General features: G+C 37.0%; 4 protein-coding genes across 4 annotated transcripts; all 4 read right to left on the reverse strand.

The window, feature by feature from the left end:
• Window positions 1-1,430: 1,430 nt before the first annotated feature.
• LOC140959378 (uncharacterized) lies at window positions 1,431-2,018 on the reverse strand. The gene has a single exon (XM_073417228.1). The coding sequence runs from the start codon at window positions 2,016-2,018 to the stop codon at window positions 1,431-1,433; it is 588 nt and encodes a 195-aa protein (XP_073273329.1).
• A 2,660-nt stretch (window positions 2,019-4,678) lies between these two features.
• On the reverse strand, window positions 4,679-5,908 carry LOC140959380 (uncharacterized). The gene has a single exon (XM_073417229.1). The coding sequence runs from the start codon at window positions 5,906-5,908 to the stop codon at window positions 4,679-4,681; it is 1,230 nt and encodes a 409-aa protein (XP_073273330.1).
• Window positions 5,909-9,503: 3,595 nt separating this feature from the next.
• LOC140959525 (signal recognition particle subunit SRP54, chloroplastic) lies at window positions 9,504-20,394 on the reverse strand. Its single transcript, XM_073417400.1, has 15 exons — window positions 20,191-20,394; window positions 19,974-20,112; window positions 18,578-18,645; window positions 18,396-18,497; window positions 17,737-17,889; window positions 17,548-17,625; window positions 15,575-15,700; window positions 15,382-15,484; window positions 14,862-14,962; window positions 14,222-14,359; window positions 13,953-14,096; window positions 10,989-11,064; window positions 10,413-10,498; window positions 10,194-10,319; window positions 9,504-9,828 (listed from the first exon to the last, which is right to left on the reverse strand). Exons 1-15 carry the CDS (start codon window positions 20,344-20,346, stop codon window positions 9,724-9,726), a joined length of 1,701 nt encoding a protein of 566 aa, XP_073273501.1. The 5' UTR covers window positions 20,347-20,394; the 3' UTR covers window positions 9,504-9,723.
• Window positions 20,395-21,449: 1,055 nt separating this feature from the next.
• Window positions 21,450-24,642, reverse strand: LOC140958455 (rho GTPase-activating protein 5-like). Its single transcript, XM_073415900.1, has 5 exons — window positions 23,960-24,642; window positions 23,084-23,204; window positions 22,843-22,962; window positions 22,387-22,617; window positions 21,450-22,066 (listed from the first exon to the last, which is right to left on the reverse strand). The coding sequence occupies exons 1-5, from the start codon at window positions 24,307-24,309 to the stop codon at window positions 21,620-21,622; spliced, it is 1,269 nt and encodes a 422-aa protein (XP_073272001.1). The 5' UTR covers window positions 24,310-24,642; the 3' UTR covers window positions 21,450-21,619.
• Between the last annotated feature and the right edge of the window lie 2,232 nt (window positions 24,643-26,874).

Here is a 26,874-nt window from a genome sequence, read left to right on the forward strand (position 1 = left end):
CATCATTCCAAAATTCGTAAATTAAATAATCTCGAATTAAGGTGATATAATCTCGGGCCTTACAATTAAACATTGTCTTTAAAATCCAAACGAAATAGTAATTTATGCGAAAGCGTCTTTCAATTCATTAAATCATAAAATTCGAAATAAAGTTTATTACTACTCTTGCGAATCACCAGCCCCAAAATTGTTCAGACTCTTCATCCTCAACATGTTCTTCGGACTTATCTGGGAGGAGAGAGTAAGGGGGATGAGTATTTTGTGAAATACTCAGTAAATGGGGGCGTTTTGAACACAACATAAAATTTTCCATCATGTTCGAAAACTACATATAAATACAACATGCTTTTCATATTCGTAACATCATATCCATAGCATAATAACACTGCGATTTTCCACCTTTAACGGTTTACTGACGTCAGTCCCTAAGTTTTAATCCTCTAAGGGGGCGAAGCCATAAAACGGTTCTATCCCACCGTGAAGGGCCATATATTGGAATTCCACCCATTTTCAGGGAATCCTCACAGTGTCACACATAGATGTACCAAAATTTCATAAAAACGTATAGACGGGAGACGGAGCTCGACCGAATTTTTAAAACCGAAAACTAAAAATTTCATATGCATAAAACCGAACTTTGAATTTTAAAAACAAGCCCACTTAATGTATATTAATTGCTAAAAACGTGGAGTGCACGATGCTAGACTTGGATCACCTCTTGTCCTTCGATCGGGCAACACCTCGGCTTAACTTCTTGGACGACTTTGAGACGATTTTTGTGCAGCGTTTGGCTATGGAGAAGCTGCTGAATTTCGTGGCTTTCAGCAAGGGGAATTTCGAAATCTAGGTGTGAGGAATGGCTAGGTATGGTGTGATATTTATAGGTGAGGGGAATGGAGCTAAACATGGCATCTAAAATCCTACCTTTGGCACACAAGATCACACGATTTTTTTGCTAAAAAACCATTCCATGATGAGTTTATTTTGCTACCCATTTTGTGAGATTTATTCCTTAATTCCTTGCCCTCCATTATTCTCGAAAATTTGGTATCTAAGTCAAGGATTTTGTGTTCAAGTTTGATGATTTTCTTCCACTTTTCCATGCATTCATGCAGCACCATCTCTAAGCATATTCTCTAGTACCATTTCGAAATTATCATGCCTAATCCTTCTAAATTTCCTCCCAATTTTCGAAACTATGCATGTCCATGCATGACTCATTCCTTTTTAATTCAACATTGTATTCTCAATCTACATTTATTTCTTACTAAATTTGAAAATATGATTGCCTTAATGTAAACATTCTTGACTTGGTACAAAGATTTCCAACAATTAATTCTTCTCCCATATGCATATCTTATTTAACACAATAATCCAATCTCACAAATTTCCTTGTAGTTATTTATTTGCAGGCTAAAAAAAATCGGCTCTTACATCCCTCCCTCCTTATGAGAAGTTTCGTCCTCGAAACTGGAGTTGGCTTGGTCTCCAAATAGGTAGGGACAATCCTTTCGCATTTTCTCTTCGACTTCCCAAGTTGCTTCTCGCTCTGTGTTGTTGGACCACTGTATCTTGACGTAGGGAACGATACGTCGTCCAAGAACTTGTTCCTTGGTGTCCACAATTCTAATAGGAACTTCTTCGTACTTCAGTTCTTCTCCCAAGTTACCTTCAATTATGAGTGGTTCGACTTCCAGAACGTGACTTGGGTCTGGAATGTACCTCCTCAGTTGGGATACGTGAAACACGTTGTGGATTCTTGACATGTTTGGTGGCAGTGCCAGCCTGCATGCTAGCGTGCCCATTTTTTCCAAGATTTCAACGGGTCCCACATATCGAGGGTTCAGTTTCCCGGCTTTACTGAATCGGACAACTCCTCTCATAGGCGATACTTTCACATAAGCCTTTTCGCCCACGTTGAATTCTACCGGTCTTCTTTTAAGATCTGCCCATCTCTTCTGTTGGTCTTGAGTTGCCTTGAGCTTTTCTCGGACAATTTTAACCTTTTCCACTGTCATCTATACTAGCTCGGGTCCCACCATGGCTTTCTCTCCCACTTCATCCCAGTAAAGTGGTGACCGACATTTCCTTCCATAAAGGGCTTCGTATGGAGCCATTCCGATGCTGTTGTGATAGCTGTTGTTGTAAGCGAACTCAATTAAGGGTAGATGGGTGCTCCAGTTGCTACTGAATTCAAGGGCGCATGCTCTCAGCATATCTTCTAAGGTCTGTATGGTTCTCTCAGTTTGCCCATCGGTCTGCGGATGGTAGGCCGTACTTAAGGTCACTTTCGTCCCCATGGCCTCTTGAAAGCTCTTCCAAAAACGCGAGACGAACCTCGGATCTCTATCAGATAGGATGCTTACTGGCACTCCATGCAGTCTCACAATATTATCCATGTACAGTGAAGCCAACTTGTCGAGATTGTAATTCATGCGGACGGGTAGGAAGTGTGCAGTCTTCGTGAGTCTATCGACGATAACCCATATACCGTCGTGGCTTTGCCTAGACTTTGGCAATCCTACCACAAAGTCCATGGAAATATGCTCCCATTTCCACTCGAGGATTTCCAGAGGTTGCAGTAATCCTCCAGGTCGCTGGTGTTCGGCTTTGACCTGCTGGCAAACCTGACATCTGGAGACGAATTCAGCCACATCTCTTTTTATGCCATTCCACCAGAAATTATTCTTGAGGTCCCTGTACATTTTTGTACTGCCTGGGTGGACCGAGAATTTCGACTTGTGCGCCTCTGCCATTATCTCTTGGCGAAGGTTATCACTGTCAGGCACACACAGTCTTCCTTTCATCCACAAGATTCCCTTGTCATCAATTCGATGATCCTGAGACTTCCCTTCTCTGACTTGATCCTTAAGTTTAAGCAGTACCGGGTCTCTATCTTGGTTTAACTTGACGGTCTCTTGCAGACATGGCTGGGCCGAGAGGGAAGCTAGAGTTATCTTGCCTGGGCCCTTCCGACTTAGCGCATCATCTACTTTGTTTGCTTTACCCGGATGGTAGCTTATGGTCAGGTCATAATCCTTCAGACGTTCGATCCATCGCCTTTACCTCATATTCAGCTCCTTTTGGGTGAACAAGTACTTGAGGCTCTGATGGTCTGTGAAGATTTTACATTTAGCACCATAGAGGTAGTGCCTCCAAATCTTTAAGGCGAAGACAACCGCTGCTAGTTCCAGATCGTGCGTAGGGTAGTTCTGCTCGTGCGGTTTCAATTGCCTTGATGCGTAGGCGATCACTCTCGTTTCTTGCATGAGTACGCACCCTAGACCTTCCTTAGATGCGTCACTGTAGATAGTGAAATCTTTATTTTCCGCGGGCAGGATCAATACTGGCATGGATGCGAGTTTCTCTTTTAATATCTGGAAACTCTTCTCACAACTTTCATTCCAGATTAATTTAGAATTCTTCTGTGTGAGTTTCGTCAGTGGTACGGCTATGGAGGAGAACCCTTCGACAAACTTCCGGTAGTAACCTGCCAATCCAAGAAAGCTTCTGATATCGGTGGCGTTCTTCGGTCTTGGCCACTCAGTAATTGCCTCCACCTTCCTTGGATCCAATGACACTCCTTCTCTCGAGATCATGTGTCCTAGAAATGACACACTACTTAGCCAGAATCCACACTTGCTGAACTTAGCATAGAGCTTATTCTCTCTTGACGTTTGCAGAGCAAGGTGAAGGTGCTCTTCGTGGCTCGTCTCGTCAGGAGAATAGATGAGGATATCGTCGATAAATACCACTATGAACTGATCCAGGAATGGCTTGAATACTCTGTTCATCATGTCCATAAATGCTGCCGGTGCGTTGGTCAGACCAAAAGGCATCACTGTGAATTCATAATGTCCATATCTGGTTCGGAAGGCGGTTTTGGGGATATCTTCAGCCCTGACCTTCAACTGGTGGTAACATGTCCTCAGATCCAGTTTAGAAAAGACGGCGGCTCCCTTAAGCTGGTCAAACAGATCGTCTATCCGAGGCAGAGGGTACATGTTCTTGATTGTGATCTTGTTCAATTCTCTGTAATCGATGCACAATCTCATACTCCCGTCTTTCTTCTTCACGAAGAGTACCGGAGCTCCCCACAGGGACACACTCTGTCGAATTTGCCTTTTATCTAGCAATTTTTGGAGTTGTTCTTTCAGCTCCTTGAGTTCGGCTGGTGCCATTCTGTAAGGTGCTTTAGAGATTGGTGCAGCACCAGGGACCAAGTTGATTTCGAACTCAATTTCACGGTCCGGGACCGTCCCAGAGCGTTCTTCTGGAAAAATATCTGGGAACTCTCTCACTGTCGGGATGTCCTCCAGTTTCCGCTCAATTTCCTCTTTTATTTCGCTGACCATTGCCAGGTAGATGTCTTCTCCGGATTTCATGGCTCTCCAAGCTTGAGAGGCAAAAAGCAGTGACTTCCGCTCCTTGGATTTACCATGAAAGACGACTTCCTCCTGATCTGGGGTCCGGAGTTTGACTCTCTTTCCTTTACAATCTACTATTCCACTGTTTCTCGCTAACCAATCCATCCCAAAGATGATGTGAAAATCGACCATGATCAACTGTATCAGGTCGGCACTAAAAGTCTGCTCACCGATACTGATTATACAATCCCTATAGATTTCGTCAGTTTCAATGGCCCTACTTGTAGGTGTGGCTATTCGAAAGGGCTCATTTAGTTTCTAGGCTTACATCCTAACTTCTTAGCAAATCTCTTAGACATAAAAGAATGTGTAGCACCACAGTCAAATAACACATAAGCAGGCACTTGCTGAATAAATATGGTACCTGACACGACATCGTTCGCATCGTCTGCCTCCTCTTGCGTCATGGCAAACACCCTGGCATTCGGTTTGTTCTCCCATGGTTTATTGGCATTCACCACTGAGTTTGATCCGTCTCCTTTACCCGGTCCACTTGTCCTGTTGGTGGCGTCTGGACATTCTGCCATACGGTGTCCTGGTTTCCGGCATCCAAAGCAGACACCGCTCGTCCTACGACATTCTCCCAGGTGTCGTAAATGGCAAGTTGGGCAAGGCTTAATAGCTTGGTAGTTAGTGGCAGGCGAAGGCCCTTTAGATGGTCCACTGGACTGGTTAGGCTTCTTAAAAGTCTGGCTGTTATGCGAGGACTGACTGTTCATAGGCCTTTTGTTTTTAAAGTCCTTCTCCCTACGCTGTATATCAGCTTCAGCTCGGATAGCTGCGCCCATCAAGTCTGAAAAGTTGGCAGGTTGGTAGACTGCTAGGGCTGATTGGGTCCTGCTGTTCAACCCCTTCTTAAAGCGGTGCAATTTCAAAACTTCATCCGCCATAATTGCCGGAGCATAAGATCCTAGGGCATTGAACTGGGAGGTGTGTTTCACAACTGACATGTCTGGAGCTTGATTGAAATTTTCAAACTCACTCAGTTTTTGCAGTCTGACCTCGGCTAGATAATACTGTTTCAGAAAAGCTTGTCGAACATGCTGCCAAGTGATTGGTCCTGCAGCTGTCATGGCTGGTGAGATTGCTTCCCACCACTTTCCTGCTCTATCCTCCAGGAAAAGTACAACTACGTCCACTTTCAGTGCCTCGGGGATTTCCAACAGTCGTAGTTGAGTCTCCACACTTTTCAGCCAACTCTGGCTAACTTCAGGGTCGGCAGCGCCACTGAAAGTTGGACACCTGTTCTTGCGCAGTGATTCATAATGGAACTTGACTCCGTGCTGAGGTGGAGGCGGTGGTGGTTGATTGGCGTTCGGGTTCACTAACCCTTGCAGTGTCATGGCCACGATCGTGGCTATGGCCATCAGGTCGGCCTGGTTAAGACTGAACCCAGGTGGTGGTACATTGTCCTCTTCGTTGGCATTGTTGTTGTTTGCATAACGGGGGTTGCAATTTTGCCTTGGAGGTCTACCGGTCATTTCCTACAATTAAACGTTTTTAAGAATTTGTTGTGCATAGCGACATGATGGAATAAATAAGTTATGCTAGAACAACTGAGGTTAATAAATAAACATAACTTTTATTAATTTTTGAATACGGAACAACTGAATGCAACAAACAATACTGAATGGGAACAAATCGTACGGACTGAAATAAAATAGCAACAATGGAAATATAAACTCTTAGTACTAAGGAAAGGTCATCAAGGTACTCTAGTCCTCTATCTCTCCATCTCCTACGGCAGCTATAGGCTCATCTATCTCTATCGGTCCTTCCTCTTCCGGTTCCTCCTCGGGCTCTTCCTCTTGCAGTATCTCCACCATATGGGTGAGCTGGGCATTCTCTTCCGTTAGCTGGGCCACCTGTGCCTTAAGTTCCTGTCTCTCCGCATCAGCCACGTCCATCTCGTCATTCCACTGCTCCTGATACTGCAGATGGTACTGTTTCTTCAGCTTGATTTGGTCCTTTAGAGCTTCAACTTGCTGGACCAGACGTTGGTTCACATAGGCAAGGCTATTCATGGCATCACCTGAATTTTCCAGTCTCCTCTTACCTTTGGCATTCTGCTGCTTCTCTTCCTCCAACTCCTTGCGATAACGCTCCACATCCTCTCGTAACTTTCCATGTTGATACTTGCACTGTTCTTTGACATCTCTGAGGTCCATGTTATCACTCCTAACTAGCTCACCCTGATAGATCGACTGGGTAAGGCGGACATGGATCTCCTCTTTCTCAGCGGCTAAGGTCTCGATCTCCCTTTTCCTCTCAGTCAGTCGGGCCCTAAGTCGCTGAATCTGACGGGACTGAAAGTGAAGGGCAAGCTCCTTCATACGAATGGCAGCTTGGGCACGGGTGCGGGGTCGCATGGGAGTAGATGGAGCCATTTCCTGAAATCAAAAAGGGAAATGCTCAGAATCAGAAAGAGACAATATAGCACGAGGGACAATATGCAATATACATGTAATTTTCGAAAATATATAAATATTTTATTTTTTTCCAAAAATGGAAAGTTTTGAGATAGACACATGGGTTTGAAGCATATGTTGAGAGGATTCCAGAACAATCGACGGAATCGAATTCGGAATTTTCTACGCAAAGTTATAGGGTCTACGAATATTTCCTAAAACGGAAAAAACGATGTTTCGGAGGCCTAAACGAAGGAATTTCGCGATTTCGGACCCTACCTCACAACAAAGCGTGAAAATCGCTCGTTGGGCCGTTTCGGAGGAGAGAGCATTAGCCAATTCTTGAAATCTCACTGAAAATTTTTCCGAAAATTTTTCGTCCTCAACCGGATTATGAACCTGGCGGCTCTGATACCACTTAAATGTCACGCCCCGAAACTCGGGATTGACACCGGCGTTGTTTAACAATCACACAATCGAAACAACAAGCATTTGTAGCACAGTATAAACCAAAACCAGTTTATAATTCATAATTTCAATGAAATAAACATTGTCTTTACAATACCGAAATTCAAACGAAATAGTAATTTATGCGGAAGCGTATTACAATTCATTAAATCATAAAATTCGAAATAAAGTCTATTACTACTCTTGCGAATCACGAGCCCCAAATTTGTTCAGACTCTTCATCCTCAACATGTTCTTCGGACTTATCTGAGAGGGGAGAGTAAGGGGGATGATATTTTGGGAAATACTCAGTAAATGGGGGCGTTTTGAACACAACATAAAATTTTCCATCATTTTCGAAAACAACAATAAATACAGCATGCTTTTCATATTCGTAACATCATATCCATAGCATAATAACATTGCGATTTTTCACCTTTAACGGTTTACTGACGTCAGTCCCTAAGTTTTAATCCTCTAAGGGGGCGAAGCCATAAAACGGTTCTATCCCACCGTGAAGGGCCATATGTTGGAATTCCACCCATTTTCAGGGAATCCTCACTGTGTCACACATAGACGTACCAAAATTTCATAAAAACGTATAGACGGGAGACGGAGCTCGATCGAATTTTTAAAACCGAAAACCGAAAATTTCATATGCATAAAACCGAACTTTGAATTTTAAAAACAAGCCCACTTACTGTATATTAATTGCTAAAAACGTGGAGTGCACGATGCTAGACTTGGATCACCTCTTGTCCTTCGATCGGGCAACACCTCGGCTTAACTTCTTGGACGACTTTAGGACGATTTTTGTGCAGCGTTTGGCTATGGAGAAGCTGCTGAATTTCGTGGCTTTCAGCAAGGGGAATTTCGAAATCTAGGTGTGAGGAATGGCTAGGTATGGTGTGATATTTATAGGTAAGGGGAATGGAGCTGAACATGGCATCTAAAATCCTACCTTTGGCACACAAGATCACACGATTTTTTTGCTAAAAAACCATTCCATGATGAGTTTATTTTGCTACATATTTTGTGAGATTTATTCCTTAATTCCTTGCCCTCCATTATTCTCGAAAATTTGGTATCTAAGTCAAGGATTTTGTGTACAAGTTTGATGTTTTTCTTCCACTTTTCCATGCATCCATGCAGCACCATATCTAAGCATATTCTCTAGTACCATTTCGAAATTATCATGCCTAATCCTTCTAAATTTCCTCCCAATTTTCGAAACTATGCATGTCCATGCATGACTCATTCCTTTTTAATTCAACATTGTATTCTCAATCTACATTTATTTCTTACTAAATTTGAAAATATGATTGCCTTAATGTAAACATTCTTGACTTGGTACAAAGATTTCCAACAATTAATTCTTCTCCCATATGCATATCTTATTTAATACAATAATCCAATCTCACAAATTTCCTTCTAGTTATTTATTTGCAGGCTAAAAAAAATCGGCTCTTACACATAATCTTTTATCTTTGTTCCCACTGCCAATCTCACTTCCAAAACATTGAATATCTTTCTTGAATTTAAGTTGTATCTCAAGTCTTGGAAAGATTGATGATTGTATTTTGATTCCAATGTTTGTGTTTTAAAAATAATTGTAATACATACATACATATATATATATATACATACATACATACATACATATATATATATATATATATATATATATATATATACATACATACATATGATACAAGTCTTGGAAAGATTGATGATTGTATTTTGATTCCAATGTTTGTGTTTTAAAAATAATTGTAATACATACATACATATATATATATATACATACATACATACATATATATATATATATATATATATATATATACATATACATATATATATATATATATATATATATATATATATACATATACATATATATATATATATATATATATATATATACATATACATATATATATATATATATATATACACGTACATATATGACCAATTAAACCGCCCATTCCTTTTAACATTAGTGGTGTTCTCTGCATACAATCTATCTAAATTTGAATGTAATCAGAAACTCGATCGAGGACTTTCAATCTTAATAGATTTATTGATTTATGAATTTTAATTTCCTGCATTATTTTAATTACATATTGATTATAAATATTTATTTNTATATATGAAATTACTATGATCAATGGTCGGTTAGGAGGCCTGAGGAAGAGAGCTGGCTTTAATTTTCAATACATAAAAAATTTTGAATTCCTCGCCGAGAATAAATAGATCAATCGCTGAGAACTGGAATGTGACAGATCAAGTACTAAATATTCATTTCACATGAACTGAATGTCAACTTTAGGTAAAATAATGCATTGCCTTCTGCACCGAAACGAGTGCGACTCCAGAAAATCGTATGGATGGCACCGGGACACACTGTATAACCATAGAGAATAGAAGCCACCAGTTACTCAATTTTTGGCCCCAAAACCGCGAGGACTCGAAGCTGAAGATGAGTCTACAAACTGTCTTCTTGATTCCGATTTTCGTTTTCTCCTTGCAGTACCAGGGGGAGCCTAAACATGCGTAATTGTCAGATGATAAATGTATTCTTAAAGGCAAGTGCGTAAGTGTAACTTTGAGCCGTCTTAATTTCAGAAGCAGGCCTCGTAAATAATGAAAGACGGGAAGATATTTTTACATGAATAAATGTACTAACAAATGCATAATTGATTGCACACCGCAGGTTTTACCAGGTCGGACCTAATGGGAGCTGAGGGGAGTCAGATGGCTAGCTAGATGAGTTCTTTTTGAAATTTTATAAAGTTGGCAAATTTCGCCCCCAAATTTTATTGAAAGAATGGATCCACCAATAATTTCACACAAGTACTTTTACAAACTTATGACTCTTGAATTTAGAAAATAACATACACAAGAGCACCTTTTGCTCAGCTTTTAGTGCCTCCTCAAGATTGCTCAATGCAGGAAGTGATCCACCTTCCATTACGCCCATCAAGTTCTTCATACGTACACGCATTTGAAAAAGTTGAGCAACAAGTTGACTCACCTAGTGTGAAATCAAAATGTCAGTTATACTGTCAAAAAACCCAGTTCTTAAGAGAGAGACGGGGTTATCTGCATACTGGCCATCTACTGATACCTGTTGCTCAGTTTTCCCAGAATCTTGAGCAACTCGTTTCCTCCTGACGGGTGATTCTGCTAACAATTCTGGTTTTCCCCTCTCCTCTGCGTAAGAATCATTAGAGCATACGAGTCATCCGAAGGTTAGAGCCAATATTTAATAGAAACTCAAACTTCAATGTTGACCATTACTTCCTCGCTTGATAAAAACATTTGCACATTCAATTCCCTCATATTTAAACATGAAATCAAATTAACAGACCAATATGATATCAAATGAACAGACCAAATTGATTTCGCAGAATTAATAACTACTGGAAACTTTACGTTGTCAGAGTATTGACGAATTAACCACGGAGTCCACATTTACTCGGCAGCCTAGCAAAATCTTGAATGAAAATTTAGAAGAGGACCAATAAGTAACAAGAATACAAGATATTTCACTTGATCCTTTTGTACACCTCTATCATGTCAAAAGATACAAGGGATATAGTGAAAAACTAAAAGAGAACAAGTAGAGTATGAGAACAAAAAGTGGGAAACAAAGATGCACGTGCAGATTTTTTTTAGGCCAAAACAAATATAAATAAATAACCTGGGGTCATTGCTTCGATCATTGACTCCATTACTATCAAGCTCTTTTCTGCGTCTCGAACTTGTGCAGGAGTAACCTATTTGAATATCCAAAAATTCTGTCATGGTGATGAAAGGCCTCCAAAACAATAATATAAATGTTTATCATCTTAATGAATTGGATGGAAAATTTAACTCTTGCCTTGCCAGCAGGCAAACCTTATTTTAAAATTCCAATATATAAAGCTAGCCACCCTTCTACCAGGATTAAGTTAGTTAGTAATAGCTATATACGGAGTATAAACATAGAGTGACTAGAGGAACTTTGAATAAATTCCTTTTAGCAGAAATGAGTAGTAGCTATTCTGATAGCACAATTAAAAAATTAGCATAGAGAATTAACTCCACCTTATATAAGATGCATGTAACGATACATTTTAAAGTTTCACAATACTATTTGGCAAGGCAAATCCAGTTTTAAGAAAACTAGCGTGACAATAAATATCAATTATATAATAAAAATTAAAAAATTTAATTTTATAAAAAAACAATTTCAATCATTTTGTTATTTATCTGAACTTAATCTCTAGTCATATTAGATGAATAAATGAATAAATTACTTAAGAACTTATATAACTTACTTTTAAATTTGTTTCCCAAATTAAAATTCAAGCAGTTGATTTATGTTATATAATAAATGATAATGAACATAATATATAGAACGAAATGAATTTAAAAAAATTTTAAAAAATAAATATATACATCCAAATACAATGTATAAGACAGAATAACCTAAAAATCAAACAAATTATGAATTTTATCAATGCATAAATCATAATTTACATAAGTAAAGCACACTAAGAACAAATAATTATCTATTTAAAATCATCGTCACTAACTCATCAAAACAATCAAAACTAATGAAATAATAATATTGATAGTAAAATATAACCCATAACATTTAATTTAAATAATATTAACACGAAATTTTTTTACCTTTTGTTTTTAAAATTATATATCACGGATAATTAATTTTATACCAGATTCTATCTTTTGTAGACTAACATCGATGACTATTAGTTTCTTATTAAATACAAATTTAAAATAATAAATAAATCAACATATGTGATGAAATACACATTTAGATAGGATTTTATGATAAATATCAAATAAACTCATACAATAATTATTAAACACAAATTTTAAACTATTGGTATTAATATCTCTTTTCATGCATTATATATTTAGGGTTTTGATTGATGATTGATTTTGACGATCAAATGCAAGTAATTTTTTAGTTATACAATTTAATAAAATAATCATGCCTATAACATAAACATTTGTTACAGATAAATTTTTTTTTTTTCAGATTTCATATATTTTTTGAATTTTTACTATCTTTTAAAATCAAAATCAAAATTATATATGTATTATATTATAAATTTTCATATGAATAATCATTATCTCCCTTGAAAGAAAAAATATATATGAATATATAATTTTTTTTACAATCAAATAATTTTTATATACATTAATTAATAAATAATTATTAAAAAAATATATAATTTATATTTTTCTTCAAGTCTTCAGATACTAATCATTGTTATATTTTTTATGTATTTGAGTGTGCTTAGTTCTTATTTACGTATATACATTGGACATTTCAAACTATTTGTTTTCGATGATCCATTTTTTAATATCAAATTGATCGTAGTATTAAACATTTGAAATCATTTGCTTTTTAAGTTTTAGAGTTGTAGCATAATTAAATTATATGTTATATTTATGTCACTTGCTTGAGTGTTAAATTTTTTATTTTCTTATTATTTCATAAATAATTAAAAAAAATTATATACAAATTGAAAATTATAAATCAAAAGATCTCATACTACCAATTTTTTGTATTGAATTTATAAATTTGATTAATATATAATTTTTTTTTAAAAAAAAGTGCTAGTATGATCTATTTTTTAATATCAAATAAAATTGTTATACAACATTTGAGGAAGTGAAACTAATTGTTTAAATATATGTCTTGAAATTTATATATTATGAGAGTTGAGTTTGGAACTGAATCAAAACGGAAAAAAAAAAAATTAGTTCTGATTTTGGTTCTAGTGTTCTTAAGAACCAAGGTCGGGTTTACCTTAAGACCCTTGATATCTAAATCTTAAACAATCGTAATGGATGTTTTAAAAATTACCAAATTTTGTATATTGAATTTATAAATTTGTATTATATATAATTTTTTTAAAAAAGCACTATTAAAATCTTTAAATTTCTTATTATAACCAAACTCCCTAAATTCTTCTAAGAGATTCATATTTTATGATATTATTAATATATTCACATTTATAATTGTTGATATAAATTCTCCTAAATAATTTATTAAACTCTTTATTTTCAATTCTTAGTTTAAAAAAAAAAACATAAAATATGTTAGTATTAAACTTCATATTATCATATTATTATATACTTATCATATTATTTTACTATTGCATATATACATAATTTTTTTCATATATCTTCTTGTGATATCATAATTTATTACTTAATTAGAAATTATACTAAAAATATATTAGAAAATTGCACTAAAATTATAAAAAAATAAATAGAGAGAAAATTAAAAGGATAAAAAATTTAAAAGTAGTATAAAGATGGATTATTTGATAAAATTAACATAAGAGTTACATTTTATTCTTGGAGTGATATAAATTACTACAATTAATATATATTGTAGTGATAATTCTTAACTATTAATTATATAATAGGTTGAATAAATAAAATTTTTACATATCATTTTTGCCCTTGAAACAATTTGAATTTTACATATATATCCTAATTGAGTTTTTGGATTTGTATTGATAAGAACATCATTTTTATCTTTTCACAATTGGAAAACAAAGCTAATGATCCACACTTTTATAGGAATATAGATATATAGATAGGTGTGCAGAGACAGCCAAATAAACGCCGGGTTTCATACCTTCCCCATGCCAGGAATCATACCAATAACACGAGACATTGATCCCATACGCGCAACGGCACGAGTTTGCTTCAAGAAGTCATTGAAATCAAATTGCGCACTCATGATCTTTTTCTGAAGATCTTCAGCGTCTTCTTGGCGCATCTACTCAGTATATTCAAGGATCACATCAAATAGCTTTGTCAAAAAAATAGGAAACCAAGTAATAGGTTCTTAAAACAACGAAATACACTATCAAAAACACTGAAATTAAACTAATTGGTGCTCACAACTTCTTGGGCTTTCTCCACAAACGATAAAACATCACCCATCCCCAAGATACGTCCAGCCATACGATCTGGATAGAAAGGTTCAAGGTCTTCCATACGCTCACCTCTTCCTACAAGTTTGATTGGCTTCCCAGATACCTGTGTCATGGTCGAATACTCGAATTGCTTATTTAAATTTATAACTTTAAACCAACAAGAATTTTCTAGTAATCAACAATGTTAAGAGTTGAACTAAATATAATGTATCTACAGATACCAATTGATAAGAAATAGTGTTGGCATCACTGATATCACTTCAGCAGCAGTAGAAGAATTAACAAGTCAAAAACTTGAGTTAGTGGTTCAAATACATAATTGCTTACTATTAATATATCATTCTACTTCCCTCTTGTTATCCATGTGATTAATAGAGGTAACTCCACAACGTCTCATTCTATTAAATCACAACCAATTTTGTCACATTAACCAAAATTCATAATACAATGTAAAGGGTCTCATACTGGATGGGAGGAAAAAATAAAAAGATGCAAGTAACATTGCTTAAAAAGTCAACCTGGCCTTGCTTTTCAAGCACCGTGTCCTTCCAATTATTGAAAATGAAAATATAAGCAATCAAATTCATTGATATACAGATGCTAACCTCTTTCACACTTAAGGCAGCTCCACCTCTAGAATCTCCGTCTAACTTTGTTAAAATGGCACCAGTAATTCCAATTTCAACATTGAATGTCGTCACTAAGGCTAAAATATGATCAAAGGTCAACTTCAGTTAAAGATTAAACAAAAAATTCATGTTCCCAACAAGATCAGCATTCAATTGCCTAAATAAGTTTTACAAAATGATTCTGAATATCTAGGCAGATGACATGAGGATAGCATACTATCTCAGATCTAATTCAGTCGATAAACTTAGATGATGACACATGTATGTGACCGCAATAAAGGCGGTAAAAGACAGTTAGGAGATGGCGTTAGCAATATTACTGCTATTGACTTTTCTGCGCGTGGCATAAATAGTCCCTCAACAAATATTTATGCCAAACAAATAATAAGGCACGGTGATTAGTTTTATGTTCTTTTCAATGACAGAGTTCGGTGTATTTCTCATTAAACCTTAAATCTTGTCGAGGATGATTTGACTCATTAACAAGCATTTATACCTGCAGCTTCTTGGCCAGTCATTGCATCCACAACAAGCAGAACTTCAGTGGGATTCAGTACCCTTTTAACTTCTTTTAGTTCATCCATCATAGTTTTGTCAATCTGAAGAGAATTGAAATTAACTTACAGATTGATTTACTCTGAAGACATTGCATGTAAAGATATTTTCAAGTCACTCCTCAACTAATTCACCTGAAGTCTTCCAGCAGTATCCATTATGATCACATCTACGTTCTTTTTCCTGGCCTCTTGCAAGCCTAGCCTAGCTATTTCTGCAGGTTTGATATCAGTTCCTGCTGCATAAACAGGTACCCCAACCTGTTCAAAACTTTTAAGTGAATGATTTTATTAAGGAAAGTATGTGAAAATAAATATAAGTTGACAAATGTATATGTGAAATAGCATGTAGTATTTAAAATTGGTTGCAATGCTATTCAGCATTTAGCACAACTTGAATCTATTTTTTAAATAATAATTCATTTAGAAGGACCTTGGAAAATATTTGAAATGAATTCCGAGGACTCCCTGCCCACCATGATCTCACATACGGTACCACAACTTATTGCATTAAACACTCAAGAAACACAACATCTATGATGGAAAAGCATGCTTGAGAATGCAACATATAGACACAACATGAATAAACAATGTCACGCCCCGCGCCCGGAGCAGGTGACACGGCAACATCCTCAAAAGTCATGGTTAAACTTTTCTAAATGTTTGAGCCTCCGAGGCACAAAAATTCAAAAAAAAAGTCTATTTTACTATAAAATCCAAATCAGATATTTACAACTCATAACTTTAAATAGCAGCAGAACATTAAAAAAATATATGCTATGAAAATAAGCCAAATACATGGTACAAAAATCCTCAAGTCATCTTCGCATAATTCTACTATCTCCAAAACTTTGTTTGTTCATGGTCCTCGACATCATTCTTGCTCTTATTTTCTTGAAAGGATGAGTAATATGATCATCACTCATCACTCAGCAATCAAGCGAGAGTGGAATAATTCCCGATTTTTATAAAAATAACATTCTCAAGTAGCAGTAAATAAAACAAGATAAGAATTATATATGTATACATAACTTCACAATAAAAACATACCAGAACTTAAACATATAACTAAGCTAATTTCTTTCATAATAATTCAGAAATAGAATGAATAGAAATGAGCACTGAAAATCTGCTAATTTCCTCATAGATACTGATATCAGTCCCATTTATATTACAAATTTAAGTGGTGATACCATGTTATTGGTTATAATCTCACTGCATCAGGACCATAACTTAACGCAATTCATAATTTCCTTATGATCATTGGTCCCCTGTATGTTACTCCTCTAAAGGGTGAGACCATATTATCGGTTATAATCCACAACATCAGGGCCATAACATCAGTTCACCGACCGAATAAAAGGTCTAAAAACCTCGTAACAACGGTTTCCCACCCTATCAGGGTCAGACCAGCGGTTATAATCCCACCGTATTGGGGTCTGACCAGCGGGCCACAACATGACATAATTTGGAAAATTCATTTCTACTTAGAGTTTGATTATTAACAGTGCTCATAATCATGTTCTTATTTTAGAAAATCAGAATGTGCACAATTTTAAATCCATGAGAGCATACTCAATCGATTTAAGGCATAAAATATATTTTAGAACAAATCCAACTTATAAAACAAGTATGCGAAAATTCATATGATATATATAAACCCACTTACCAAATAGAGAATGATTCCTAGACGTGTTTGACGATATTCTTCATAAGAAAGCCTCCTATAGCTGATTCTTTTGTTTGTCTAGATTGTCTAACTTGACACTAGAATCACACTATAATTTTGATGGTGTGTTTTGCTTAAAATAACCTATGGGGTATATATAGATGAATGGATATGCAACTAGTAACTCACATCATAAAATTTCGATATAACGACCATAAACTCAAATTATAATTCTATGTTTATGCCTATTAGATCTAGAATTTATGGCATTTTATGATCGTCATTATTTCTTCATTATTGTAAATTGTAGACCTTTTGCATAACATTCCCTAGCTAACAAGAACATAAAATATATATATTAATAACAAAAACATGACATAATAACAATATTGACATCTTAAATTGTTTGGCAAAGAAATATGCTATAACCGGTTAGTACCTGTTCACCTAAAATAACCAACTGGTCGATAGCAGCAGGTCTGTAAACATCCCCAGCAACAAGCATGCAACTCTTCCCCTGTTAGTGATGCCATACTTGCTCAGTAAGGTTTGGGAGAACATAATAATGAAAAACAATTTGTAGGTTGAGAGAGGTTATGGCACAAAAATAAAAATTTATAAACTACACCTGCTTTTTAAGATATAAAGCTAGTTTTGCACAGACAGTTGTTTTTCCAACACCTTGCAATCCAGCCAACAGAATTACAGTTGGTTTAGATTTTGAAAAAACCAGCTCAGAAACTTCTCCTCCCATTAGTTGAACGAGCTCGTCACTCACAATCTACGTCAACCAAAAATCAAGTTATAACAGCTCCAACTTCCACATGATGTTCAATAAATCATATTTTTGTTGATTACACATAAATGATTGATAATCAGCTCAATACTGCATTTAGGCACATTCTGATATTTTAAGAAATGATTGTAACTGTACCAAACATCTTAGACAACTTGCACTAAAGGTAGATTATCCAACTTTGGCAAGCAAAAAAGGTCCAAATACTTTATGTCAATGAATTTGATCTGGAGCAGAAGCCATATCCTCATCAGGAAAAAAAAATGAAACACATTTTAGGCAACAATACATCACAAAGAAATTCAACAGTGGTGAAACATGACCTGTACGCATACATAAAATGCTTTAGGACAATACAATCACCATGAAGACATGGAAGTTTTAGGAAAGATAAAGTTGCCAAGATTTCAGAAAATCTAAACTACAAAGATATGTTTAGAACTGCTGAAACATTTATTCTCATGATAGGGCAAACCAACTATTGAGAATACCTTAACCAATTGCTGATCTGGTTTTACTCCTCGAATCAATCCTGTACCAACAGCTTGGTCGCTTACGGATTGAACAAATCTCCTAACAACAGGAAGGCTAACCTGCCAAGGAAATTGAAAGACATCTGAGATACAGCGGACATTACAATATGATAATTAACAAAGGATATAGAGATGCTTACATCTGCTTCTAGAAGAGCTCTCCTAATGTCTCTCATAGGTTCCACAATATTTTCCTTGGTCAAAACCTCTAAATTGGAAAAAATTCAACTCAGAAGTTAGTTAAGGATAATAAATAGCATGAATTTGATTTTTAACATTTCCAACCTTAAGGAACAGCAATAATGTGCAAACAAGCATAGATGGATCATGCGAAAAATCAATCACAACATGAGTGCAGAACAGATCAAAAGAAACTTAAGGCAAAATTTGTTCCGCAATTTTGGTATGGATGAACAAGAGGGTTTTGCAGCCTAAAGCCTACTCCATTCCATGCCATTGGATTTTACTTTGGATATACTTAGAATGATTTTCTGTTAGACTTAGAGAGACCCATTCATATTTCTTCTACCTCTAATTTTTTTTAATTCCAACCATATCTTTTATGGCACATCTTTACTTTCTCCAGTCTCAAAGAATCTATTTCATCGTCTGCTCTGGCTCATCACACCATACATCAGAGCTACAAACCATTAGACTCCTCTTGATATCTATTTAACTTGTTGCAAACCTTCTACTTTGGGCAAAGTTTTCAGCTATCCTGTATCAAATCTTGATCATATGTGCATACAGAATTTTTACTTATAAAAATCAATTACACCATGTGACGTGAGTCATATTGTGCATGTAGCTATGATTTGCAATCGAGAATCCCGCCATGAAACTTCAATACTTCAAGGCGACTTAAAGTTGGAGAATTTCGCTTCTATTATTTACAAGTGGATGTACATGATTACAAGAAGAAATAGAAGAGTGGATTTTTTTTTCCACACATAAACATAGCACACGGTTCTTCATTGACTCGCTATGAAAGGCATAATTTCTTCTTGGGAGTTTTTCCTTAGGCGTGGACTTAAAGTACTTAGTTCATTTGTCTAGAGTTATATTAAATAAAAAAACTATTGATTATACCATCTTTTGTGAACTCCAACTTTTGAGACCAGCGATTTCAGAAGGGTATTAGAGACGAGAGATCAAAGGTTCAAGATTCCTGGAGCCCAATTCCTTAATATTTCATTAAGTGAGCTTTAGGTGGCCATCAAAGTGCTGACATTCAAATGATCATTAAAACAGAATCAAATCTTGACTCTACCAAGTCTTATTCGCTAGTTTCTCTGGTAGTATTTAAGCCTCTAGCCAATGAAATGTTCGCACTCTCGACTACAATCACTTTTACACTTTTACTATAAAGTACAAAATATCATGTAATTAAGATCTCTAAGAACGCTTCAATATGACAATATGCATATCGAGCATATCATGATCATTAAGCTCAAAAAACTTTTTGTAATCAACAGTTTTTATGAGTCAAGATGGGACATCAAAGTTTCTTGAAAACTAAAATTCAAAAACAAAAACCTTCGCCCTTGAGCTTGTTCCAAGCGGCTTCCAGTCCACTGGTGAGCTGCCCGAAGATTTCTGCTCTCACAATGCAGGGCCGAACTTCCCTTCCAAGATTAACGTCACCCCTTGAATTTATCACTCCCCATACCTCTTTCTGCATAAAATTGAGAAACATGACAACAAGAAACGATAATACAACTTCAACAACAATATATGGAGTCTCGGGACTCACAGTGAATGAGTTCCCAGAGGAAAAGGACAGGAATCGAGCTGAGCCAGTCCACGAAGAACAGTATTTGGGTAATCTGGGGCTGTGTAGGAGCAATTTGGGGATGGAAGGGGAGAAATGGCGGGAAGTAACGGTCGAGAACTGTGAGGAGGCCTCCATTATAGGAGGGGAAGAGAGCTCAGATTTTTATCCGCTTGTGATAGGCTGCTTCACTTTAGTCTACTTTATCTTTGTTCTGGTTCCTCTGTGTCGCGGCCTAGCACAATTACCATACACCCTCTTTTATTTATTTCTTTTTTATTGCTTAAATATTGAAAAATAAATAGAATAATCATGAATTTGATTTAGATCAAGATATTTGTGAGATATATTTCAATTTAAATATATTTTGATTTATATTTGAGTCAATCGCAATTATGATTGAAATTTCATAATTTGATATTAAATTTATTTAAAATTCACTTCAATAAAAAAAATAAAAAAATAATCATAGTTTATGGATTGGAATGATCCATACTTTAAAATTAAATTTAAAATTATATTTTTTTCCAAAAAAGATCTACTATCACTATACTTTCCTAAGAATATAGTTTCATAAATATTGATTACTTAAAAAATAATTAAGTGGATAATAAAAATTATTTATATGTTCATATTATCAGACTAATATTAGCTGCAATTGTGGCTTGAAAAAATTGCTCTTATAACTTGGATCAATTCTCTCAAACATATTTTTTAAAATATCCAAATAAAATTAATAATTACTATTTTTATAATTTTCAACACATATTTTCAAAATAATACCAAGCTTGATGTAAAAACTAAAATGATCAAAATATAACCAAATTGGTGAAGCTTCAAACTAAGATAAAAATATAAATCAATATAACCAAATACAATAGTTTCGAGTATAATAATTTGTTTTTATAAAAAAAAAGTTATATAAATGATCTTTTAAATGTTTTTGTAAGATGAACTTTTTTTTAATGACGATCTAACTAACGGCCGCTATAGTATGATATATACACTGACTAAATTTTCGGACTTAACAATGCTAGCATTCAATTCACGCTAGACAGGTAAACCGTAATGGGCGTAGATTCATCCAAGAAAGTATTATTGAGAAGAATCGAACATTTGATCTAGTCCACCAACTCGGACACCAATGACGGGAGGTTGCATAGATGATCGGCCTATCTTAGAAGCATTAAAGTAAAAAAATCACATATTATAGATAAAGGAGAGCTTAGCATGAAGCCAACTTGAAAGCAACTCCGAATCAAATGATACTCCAATATAACGTAGTTGTCGCATACACAAAACCAAATCAAATTTAAAGAAAAGAATAAATCAAGTGATCAAATCTGCTATCTGAAAATCCCGTCGTTTGTTGAGTTTCACCTCCAGGCCCCCACCTGCTCTGTTTGCGAATTTACATGTACGGTCTCTTTAGAACCAATAACTCGTCCTGGAATGCATTTTCTTGATTCTTTCCTAAAATACCATTTGAATTACTCGACCTCAGTTGAGTCACTGCACTTATGTTAACACCTTCAAGAAAATTGAGACCCTTTTCCTCAGGTAAGATATTCTCAATGGAACTTTGAAATTTATGAGTTCTGTTTACAGTTTTCGAGTCAGCTTGAGGGCAAAAGCTGATAGGGTGATTTGAGGGTGGTTCTTTGGCCTGTAAATCTTTCGGCCTTGGCATGGTTTTATGGCAATCTTCATCTGAAGGCTCGAGCTGGGGCGTTGGAGTTGGAGTTGGACCGACTTCTACTGTATAGTCTTTTCTTACTCTCAAGGTTTTAAGTATGAGAGTTTTGAGAAAATTCATTACCTGGACTGCATACATCAGTGCTGTGAGAGGATCAGACATCTGCACCAAGAAATATTCATCAATCTTCGGACCAAACACATCATTTCTTGTACATTTTCTTCTAGAAAATAATTAATGAGACAAAATGCATTCAGTATAATAATCTTAGGTGGCAAATACGGTTTGCATTATCGAAAACATATGAAAACGATACAAACATGAAGAAACACGAGCCTATGGTGGTGGACTTACTTCAGAACCCAATTTTAACCTGAGATGAAAATTAAATATCCGATACACACATGGATTTCTAGCCATGAGCATGTATCCAGAAGAGACTTTCCTTTAACATTTGATGCAATTCGGCAATCATGGCTCACCTTTGTCATGTTCGGAGCAAAAACCATAGCGATGTTTCGAGCATTCATTTTGTTCAAATGTTCCATCGTAGCAACATCAGCCATGAGATGTATCGACCAATCAAACAGTGCAGCTTCGGTTGGTGGAAGTTGCCTCACAAGCTGAGTGTACTCATCTTCAGACAGTGCCTGCATTACATGATCCGGAGACAAAGAATCTAATACTCCTGTAGGAAGTTCTCTAAACCAAGCCTGCGATAAACCGACATTTAGAGTCAACATTAATGATCAGTTCATTGTCCGTAGGCACCAACAAAATACATGTGAAGATGTATTGAGATAGAAGTAATGGGAAATCTTTCAAATTAAATCATCTCAGACATAGAACCGTATCTGATTATAGAGTATCTTCCATGACCGAATGCAAAGCAATTAAACTGCCGGATTTAACATGCAACAGTTGTACTGAAGTAGTACCTTGATTAGACCTGCTAAACAATGAACATCAATGTCATCTGGAATTACTCCGTTATTTAGTTGCTCCCTCACATACTCTTCCCGACTATTTTCAGGATTAATTCTGAAGATTCCTTCCATCTGAAAATTAAAGTAAAAGAAATTAGGTGGTCTTAATTTGGATTCATTTATAAAAAACTTGGATCAACATTCTTTTCAGACAATGATGAAGGGATTTCGAAAAAAATTACGGTTGTGTTACCTTAAGGCCGCCTTGTGAATACAAGCGTTGTTGCATCATTAGTAGGATCACAGGCACGCGGTTACCTCTAGAATCGAATGAAAGTTGCATCGACTCCGTGGAAACTCCAAAAACTGTCGTACTATTTGAAATGAAATTTTAGTTCATAAACTGGTATAATTTCATGGTGTCTGCTAGAATTACTTGGAATCTACATAAATTTTTAATGTAAGAATCCAGGTACTAAAACAGAGTATAACAGATACCATTAGATTTATTTCCATCACCAGGAACATTTTTCTATTATTAAACTAACCTTCAAATCTGCAAATATCTGTTTTCTTCCATTTTACTCATTTATGATGGTTGAGGTAATTAAAAGAAAATAATTAATACCTACTACCATGTATCTTGTTAAAGGTCAAATATTTTTAGTACATATACATTCAATGTCAGAATTTGAAGCAACTAAGACATTTCTACATTTAATGCAGAGGATACAATGAAAGAACATGTGAACTTTTTTTCTGCAGATTAGCTCAAGAAGACCAAAGCACCTCAGATGTTTCTTGCCACCCCAATTCCTAAAATCACTCAAAAAACACTTGAAAATAAACGATGATCGTTTCATAAGTTGCTTATGTAACAGAGAATACATGGTTCTTTAATAATATTTATACCTAACACCCCAGGTCAACAAATAAAGAAGGAAAGAAACACTAAACTACAGGGGGGGTGTGGGGGGGGGGGGGGGGAGTTATTACCATAAAGTAAATTTAGCATGTCTGACATACAGTTTCTCGGAGCCCAGAACACTAAAATCTTTACACAACCCACCACAACAAATGGCAAACATATAATCTAAAAACAATATGCAAACCAAAACGAAGTGCTAACCTGGCACTAGGAGGCCTCCTGGGGACTTCAGGTTCAAATTCAACAGGAAGTCCAAGAAACCCATTGATTGTATCGAACGTGACATGCGCAACATGCTTCACATTTGTAGGCCACCCAATCTCCTTCTCCTCTGCCCCACTTGTAGTACTACTACAACCCACCAAAGATTTCCTAATAACTGTCACTAACACAGCCAAAACAGACACCTGATCCTCTTCTTCTCCTCCTCGTATTAGTGTACAAAGCTTCTCGTTACCTCTGTTTCTTCTGGAAAAACCTATGGCATCACTACTGGCAATGGAACTAGAAGATGAAGGCAGATGGTGTGGGGAATGCATTAGCTCCGTCATGATTCGCTCTTTTTTCAAGTTTTTATTTTGAAATATTGGTAATGAATGTTGTGTGAGTTTCAAGATTGGTTTTTTATGGTGTTTGATGGAGGACAAGAACTGGGAGAGTTTGGTGGGAGGCTTAATTCTTGAATTTAGTGCGTGGGGATTGGATTTTTAACGGTGGGTGGGTGGATTGATGCAGAAAATGCTTAGGATCGAACAGATATGGCGCAGATTTTTGACGTTCAAATGAATGGGAATTTTGTTTTGGAGTCTGGTTGAAGGAATTGCTTGCGAATGGTAGTATTTGAACATCATCATGTTTATTTCACCTTCTGCATTGCTATATATCCGACATACTCACACATTGCCGATTGTAATAATAATAATAACAACTAGTTACTATGCACACAGCGGTGCGTGTGTATACAATTTTTTTTATAATTATTGAGATACTAAAGTGAAATTTGATAAATTATCGAACCACTAAATTGCTATTTGAATTGATGAAATTTAAAAAAAATTAAAAAAATGATTTGTTGAAATTTAAAAAAAAAATTGTAATATTGATATAACATAAGGGCAAAGTTGGAAAAGAAATTTGGTGTCCCATTTTGTCTCTATTAGGCCCAAACTTAATATATAGTATAGATAATAAAACGTATACGCAATATCTATGCTTCTTATACTCATTTTAAAAATAGTAACAAAATAGTTAAATATTAATTTAACTACAATAATAATTATTCATATTTTAAGCATATATTGGATATTTGATTGTCTTCCAAACGTGTATTGTGATATCTTTGTTTTATGATACTCACGGGAAATTTAGGGTCCGATTCCGGCTAGTGTCACTAATCCAGACGCAGGTTTTGAAATAATCATGAGCCTGAAATCACAAATGAGACCGTTAGAAGGGGGCCAGGAGGGTGTCCTGGCGTAGCCCCTCCGACGCTCAAGTCAGAGACTGAGGATATATGAGGGGAGCAGCTAAGGGTGCTGCTGAAAACAATATAGTGAATGCTAAATCATACGCTCAAACCTGGTATTTATAGGAGAATACCTGGACTGCTCATGGGCCCTTCACCTGTGGGCTCTAGAGATGGGCCGGGGTTTGGGCCTGATCTTGATGGGTTCATCGCTGGGGTATCACTAGTCTCCCCCTCGCGAGTCGAACTGAATCGTAGGTTCAAAGTTCGATTAATTGTGCTGTTCTCGGGTTATCGGGTGCGAGTTGTGCATTTTCTTCCCACCATCTGTCAGTCTCCAAAAATTTGGAAACAAATCAAGTCGCGATTCTGCAGCTCTCTCCCGCCTACGCTCAACGCGCTTGCTTCATCACCCTGCCCACACCTCGCCCGAGCGCGCACCTCCCTTGCTCGGCCGCCCACGCATCCTACGCCCTCGCCTGCCAGCCGACAGTATCGAAGCCTCGCCTGCTTGCCCACGCCGAGCCCTCGCCGTGCGCGCCTACTCTCCAGCTCGAGACCTTGCCTGCTCGCCCGCGCCGTGTGCCGCGCTCTCCCCTCGCCATGTGCTGTGCTCGCCCCTCGCCCGAGTGCTCGCCCCACGCCGTGTGCTCGCCCACGCCGTGACACGCTCGCCCCTCGCCCTGTGCCGCGCTCGCCCCTCTCTTGCTCGCCCACGCCGTGCCGCGCCCGAGCGCTCCCCCACGCCGCGTGCTCGCCCACGCCGTGACATGATCGCCCATCGCTTGCTCGCCCACGCCGTGCCGCGCCCGAGCGCTCCCCCACGCCGCCTGCTCGCCCACGCCGTGCCACGCTATCCCGTGCCGTGCCGAGCGCTCCCCCACGCCGTGCCACGCTCGCCCGTGCCGTGCCGTGCCCGCGCCCGAGTGCTGGCATCGCCCATCCTCGTCCAGTACGTTGAGAATTTTGATATATTCCCTTGCGAAGGGTTGTGTGATTTCTGAAGAGCTTTTGGGGGCGTTGCCCCCAAACCCCCACGTGTGATTTGTGTGTCGATCCCCGTAATTGTCGCAGCGGCAAACATTGTTCGTTAACGACAAACGAAATAAAATTTTCTAACACAGTATGCCTTCGTCGCCCCCATCTTCCAAGTCCTCTACTAAGCTTTTGAAGGGAAATAGTTTCCACTTCCCCGTGCCCTTGACTTCTCTGCCAAAATAGTTCTTAGCAAGAAAAATAAAATTTCAACATCCTCACCATCTACCTCCTCTACTAGGCTATGCCTTAGCAGGAAAATAAAACTCCCACCTCATCATCTCGTAACTCCTCTGCTAAGCAGGGCCTTAGCAGGAAAATAAAGATTATCCACCATCACCCTCTAACTCCTCTGCTAGGCGACGCATTAGCAGAAAAATAAATATTCTCCATCTTCACCCTCTAACTCCTCTGCCAGGCGACGTCTTAGCAGGAAAATAAAGATTCTCCACCCTCACCCTCTAACTCCTCTGCTAGGCGGCGCCTTAGCAGGAAAATAAAACTCTCACATCATCATCTCGTAACTCCTCTGCTAAGCAGGGCCTTAGCAGGAAAATAAAGATTATCCACCACCACCCTCTAACTCCTCTGCTAGGCGACGCCTTAGCAGGAAAAT

This window comes from Primulina huaijiensis, chromosome 15, assembly GCF_012295235.1.
Source record: "Primulina huaijiensis isolate GDHJ02 chromosome 15, ASM1229523v2, whole genome shotgun sequence".
NCBI lineage: Eukaryota > Viridiplantae > Streptophyta > Magnoliopsida > Lamiales > Gesneriaceae > Primulina > Primulina huaijiensis.